Raw genomic sequence first — 6,000 nt, 5'->3', positions numbered from 1 at the left:
TCCAGAGCGGCCTCACTGTCTGTTGCTGCCTGTGGGAAGGAAATAACAATAAACAATAAAAAAAACAGAGTGTGTGCAGTGGAACATTCCTGGGCCATTTTGTTAGACTGTGCAGCCTCCTCATAAGCTGGAGATATTTTACAAGCTAGTAGTCAGAGAACGTTGCACAGAGACAGGTGGATGCAGTAATAGCCTGTGAGCAAGCCAGAAAAATAATTGGTTAAGCCTTGATTTGATTTGATTATATAAATCAAACCTTTGTGTATTTAAGTTCCATACATTTCATAACAATACAAGACACAGTGCTCATATTGCGCTAGATGGCATCTGCTGCACTCAGCGTATCCTGTTGTCTGCTCAACAACGGCAAAGATGGATTAAAGCTAAGAGGCAAATCTACAATTATGACCATTTTTAATACATTATTTGCAAAACCTTGCATCGATGTCAAATTCCATGAGCACACGTCAGGTTTCCACAGCCATGTCCCCAAAGTATTCAACCACTTCATGTCACACGGGATTTAACTGTGTGTAAAATGACAAGTCATACTGGTAGATAGCTGACAATTTAAAGGAGCACGTCTTCCCTGTCACTTTTCATAAAAGAGTAGATGCGGTCGTAAAGAAGTCATTAAATACAGAAGAGCCACTCGTGTACAACACAGGTGTGTGGGTGTTTTTTTTTTTGTCTTTGAAATCCCTGGAATAACAGATCAAATGATTAACTGGCTAGCGTAGGAAGACAGGGGCAGTGGTGTAGTAACCTATCAGATATGCCTGTCGTTTCACAACATGGAACAGAGTTAACAGACACAGAAGTGTTTTGGGGCCAAATGTGATGTGTCGCTTGGCGAAGAGAACATGCATCTGGAGACAATTAGTGGATAAATGATTTGCTCGGCCCATGATTTAGCCTCGAAATTGCGCCCAAAGGTTGATCAAGTCCCTTTTAGGCACCACGAGTGAAGCAACACCTGGCATCTGAGCAGAGGTGAGAGATTTACTATGTAGCACACGAGTGTCTCAAAGCTCCTAATTACTCCAACATCAGAATTACTGCAAATGCACAGTTTTATACATTCAAAAGCTCGCATTGGTGCGATTCCCCTTTGACTGAGGTCATTTTTGTCTGTTACTGAGTCCTAAAAGTAATATTTTCTGAAAATACTGAAAAATATACACCAGTGCCATGAGATTATTTCAACCAGTTTCAAATACAAATGGACTCACCTTGTAGTGCAGGAATGTGCATTAATAAATCAAGCTTATTGATACTAACACAGAATATTAACAAACCCTCAGCACAAGCTGGAAATATGATACTGAAACTGAGCATGATGCCATTCACGCAGATTATTTGTATGGCAATCAATCAATCAGTCAGGCCAAGCCAATCAGGCATATGGATCCGTACCAATAAGCAGCAAGGATTGCAAGGGGTAGGGGGGATGCTATAGTCGATCTGAGGTAATTTAGAAACAGTCTTTCCACATTACATTGTTTGTCTACTATAGAGCGTGGAAAAGTGGAATTTTCAACTGTAAAATGCCTTCCTTAGTATACACATCCAAGAGATCAATATCAAGCTTGTTTATGTTAAAGAAATTACTACAGGGTATTTTTTCCTTTGACTCTTCAAGATCAATATGTGTGTTACTTTGGGCTACAAATATTTCCCCTAGTTTAAAAATAATACTTTTAGGACTTGATACCGGTAAAAAAAAAACAAACAAACTTCATAATAAATATGACATTTTGGCTGTATATTAGTGCTACATGACCACAGTTATGTATGCCTTCTAGACATTCACAAGTTTTACTATGCATGGTGACTCATCACAGCTACCCAACTCTCACTGACAGCAGAACAGTTGCATTTTCAGGTTTTATTATTCTTACCTGCCAAAATCCACTACATCGTCTCCAGATAGTATGTACAGCTGGCCCCATGAGACTGGCAAGACAAAAGACTGAATCTCTGAAAGATGAGAATGATGAACCCTACACAGCAGAGTTTGAAGCCCCAAGTTGTCAGAGTTGGAGGGCTGAGTTGGTATCTGCTACATATTTTGTCCACAGAAGGGGCTACCATGATACAAAGTACTACAAAACTTTTTGTTCTTGTACAAAAACAAACATTTTTGTAGAAATCCTGCATTTTAAACAACAACCGATACAGAGTGAAAACCGTAGACTGTGCGCAAGGACCGACATGAATAAGGGCTCTGACAGTATACATTTCTTGTAGAGGCTTTGAACATAATAATAGGCATGGTAGAAAGTTCTTTACAATGGCAGAACTTTGGCACGATAAAGGCATTATAGAAGAAAAAATGATGGATATTTGACAAGGTCGGCATAGATGGTTCTCAAAACTAAATATCACTTTTATACATCAGTTAATAACAAACCATTTGGCACTGACTACTCTTCCCTTTGTTGGTGTAAGATTAGTGTTTTGTTCAAATTATCTGAGAGAAACTCAAGCCACTGAGGAGAGGGACCGATCGGGTCACACACACATGGAGGTAAGACGAAAGGGCATTGACATCAACAGAAAAACTACATCTGGTGTAACTGTCACAATAGTTTTCCCTTCTGCACAGGTATCAAGTGTGTCAGATGAGAGAGAGAGAGAGAGTGTGTGTGTGTGTGTGTGTGTGTGTGTGTGTGTGTCTGTGTGCATGTGCGTGTGCATACATTTGTTTTTCCTTTTACCTTTTTTTTTTTTTTTTGTGTGTGTATGTGTGTGTGTTTAAGTCCACTTTTACTGTGGACCAGTCGAATGTTTTGTCACAAAACTGCTTGGATCTTCTTTCAGTTTACATATATTACCAACCCAAACCCAGAAGTCCACTGTTTCCAGCTCCCTTCAAAAATGAATGTCACAGTGAGGTGACACTGCTCAGGTATCTGTATTTCCACAGGAAACATCTGTCTACATAAGCAAGTGGGTTCAAAAGGAATCCTGTATTTTCTTTTTCTTTGCTAACCTCAGTCTGTAATTAAGTCAGCATTAATTTGACCCTGTCTCCCCCTCCTGTGGTTCTTACTGAGGGGCACAGTCCAGGTGTATTCAGTGTTCATGCCATGGTTTCCTTTCCTGGGAGTCTCCTGTCGTTAAATGTGTGCATGTTAATGACCTCCTCTGTCTTAACGATGACAGGCGGCTGAGGCTTTTGTTTGAGACGGCGTTGGCACTTTAGAGACACGCGCAGCTCGTCCATCATGGCACTGCAGAATGATCGCTGCAAGAAGGAAATAGAAAAGAAGAAAGAAGTTAAGCATGTACTTGAGATATATTGTTACAGTGGACCATTTGTTCTTACTGTCTAAAGGAGAGTGAAAAGTCTTTGGATTAGGAGGCGGGTGGAGTGGTTTTGGCACAATGAAACGCCTGGCTTTTGGCCAGGACACTTGAGTGTAAGCCTGGTGTAGCAAAAAAAAAAAAAAAAAAGCTGATGACACCAGTGCACATTTCACGTGCGATTATTTACATGACTGATGAAGGTTACTCAACTTTAAAATGCAGCTTTTTTTTAAACCACCAGGTGGCACCGTCATTGGAAAACGTCCTAATTCTACATTTTGTGACTTCAGTGCTTCCAGAATCAGTTGATTTCCACATTAATTCAGTTTCACTGCATTACTACATAAATCCTCTTACTTCAATATGTGATCAAATATAGAATTGCTTTTTAATATGCCATACATTTATCTTTGTTTTACTGCCTTTTTCTTACTTGCGGTTCCAGCTGTACAGTAGGACGTCTAACCTTCAGTTTGGGTTTAAAGGCAGACAACCTCTACACGATGAAAAAACATGTCCTTTTTGATAAAGCTTATAGTTAGGGTTTGTTCAGGTGATCCTCTCTTAGTTATGCTGCTGTAGACCCCAGGCTGCTACTGGCCCTTCCATCATGCAGTGAGCTCCTCCCTTCTCTTTCACTCCCAATGCATATAGATGTCAATACTGCATTTGATTAACTGTGTGTCTTCTTGTCCTTGCAGTTTCCCCTCTCTCCTCTCTATCTCTGCATCCTCTCTTATCTGTCTCTGGCACTTTGGATCTGGGGTTACTGAACCCACCAAACAAGCCACTGTTATTGTTGGTTGTTTCTTAGTGTTCATCTTTTCTCAGTTTTCCTTCCCACTGTCACCACATGCACTCATAGGGCTTCACTACATTATTTTAAGGCCATGAACAATACCCCGATGTGATAACGTGTACCTTTTGAAAATTGAGCTGAACTGAACTGTTCCTTCTCCTTCTGTTGCCTCTATTGGCTCTATGCAAATTTTATGACAAACATACATATGTACAGTACTGTGCAAAAGTCTTGAACTACCCCTCGTTTCTTTATATTTTGCCAGAAAAATGGGAAATAGTTCCAGCAATTTATTGAAATATGTGCAAACGTATAGAAAAACAGTATAAGGAAAAAAGAGTTTGTACAATGCTAACAGGCTTGAAGGTCAATCTGGCCACCACCATTACTCTTCAACACAGCCTGAACTCTCTTAGGAAAGTTTTTTTTGAAGGACATTCTTCTCAGCCCTGTTTTACAGCCGTAGATGTTCACTGCTGTACCTCCGTACATACTGATGATGATTTGAACTAAAAACTTCACATTTGGATTCATCACTCCGTACCACCTGTTACCACCGATTTTCAGTCCGGTTCTTGCCTTATTTGGCATACCTCAGCCTTTTCTCCCTGTTTCTCTTTATTAAGAATTTCTTCTTGACAGCCACCCTTCATCTGAGACCATTTCTGATGAGGCTTCAGCGAACGCTGGATGGATCAACTGAAGGGCCAGATGCATCACTCAGGTGCTGTGTCTGGAGTTTGTCTTACTGTATTTCTTAACCCTTTATAGGCCAGGTGACTATTTTTTTAAATAATTTCTGCACACTTTATATAATGACGCCCATCCCACACTTCAGTGAGGTTAAGAAACATGTGAAGAATGTGGTCACACAGAAATGGCCTAATGTTTAAAGTTATAATGTGGATATTTTAAAGTTCTAAAATATATGTTCCTTTCACCATATATATGTGTTTTTTTTTTTTTACCAGTTATAGGCAAGGTACCAAAGATGGTAATTTAATTGACCTTGATTTTATACATGAAAACAAAACATGTTGAAAAATATCACAAAAGTCTTATGTCCTCCAATAGCACTCTAAGGTATGGTAAGTATTTAGGTATAAAGGGTTAAGGACGTGACTTTCAGATACTGTTCATCTGCTGCGGATAGTTTTTAGTCCTGCTATCTTTTCTCTTTTCGCTTCCACCTGTACAGTTTCAAAATGTTAAGGACACACTGCATGCCATGCTGAGATATGCCAAGTTTTCAGCTAATAGCTATTTGGGAATCACCTTGTTGGTGCAAAAATCCTATTTCATGCCTGTCAAACTCTGATATCTTTGATGTTTTTCATAGAACCAACTAAAGAAATGGGAACAAATCCTGTGTTTTGGTGACAGGCTATTAGTAACAAAGTGCCTAAAGATTTGCTAAGTTGTCTGTTGTGTGTGGGCATAACACTGGTTCATCCCTTGTGTTAGGTGCCTTTTTTATGCTTGAATGATTCATAGGTCAGTGTTACGTGACTTAACAAATAAAACAACATTCCTCTGAAGATTTTCAGGTACAAGGAGAGGACTGAAAATGAGTGAAAAAGCAGCCAATGTTCAAAGAAAAAATTTGACAGACTTTCAGAAAGCCTGGAGAACTATGTCACTATGTCACTTAAAAAACTACAAGACAGTCTGGCTCCTCTGAAGCAAAAGAAATTAGGGGTGACTCAAGACTTTTGCACAGTACTGACACATAATTTGTAGGGATATTTAGAGAGAGAGAGAGAAAAGATTTGGATATCAGGATACCATTTCGGGAAAACAAAGGTGAACTTGTTCAGTTTTATTTTATCTATAAACTATTGAGTCAGTTTATATCATGTAAGTGCACAACAGCTACAGAACATGAAGCA

General features: G+C 39.4%; 1 protein-coding gene across 2 annotated transcripts in view; it reads right to left on the bottom strand.

The window, feature by feature from the left end:
* Positions 1-2,707: 2,707 nt before the first annotated feature.
* Positions 2,708-6,000, bottom strand: part of LOC115774093 (glutamate receptor ionotropic, kainate 2-like) — a 68,369-nt gene continuing 65,076 nt past the window's right edge. For both annotated transcript variants that reach the window (XM_030721161.1, XM_030721162.1), the window contains exon 16: positions 2,708-3,250. In XM_030721161.1, the coding sequence (XP_030577021.1) occupies positions 3,086-3,250 (165 nt within the window). In that variant the 3' untranslated portion in view covers positions 2,708-3,085. The remainder of the gene's footprint in view (positions 3,251-6,000) is intronic.

This window comes from Archocentrus centrarchus, chromosome 24, assembly GCF_007364275.1.
Source record: "Archocentrus centrarchus isolate MPI-CPG fArcCen1 chromosome 24, fArcCen1, whole genome shotgun sequence".
Taxonomy (NCBI): Eukaryota; Metazoa; Chordata; class Actinopteri; order Cichliformes; family Cichlidae; genus Archocentrus; species Archocentrus centrarchus.
This window is presented reverse-complemented; position numbering and strand designations above follow the sequence as displayed.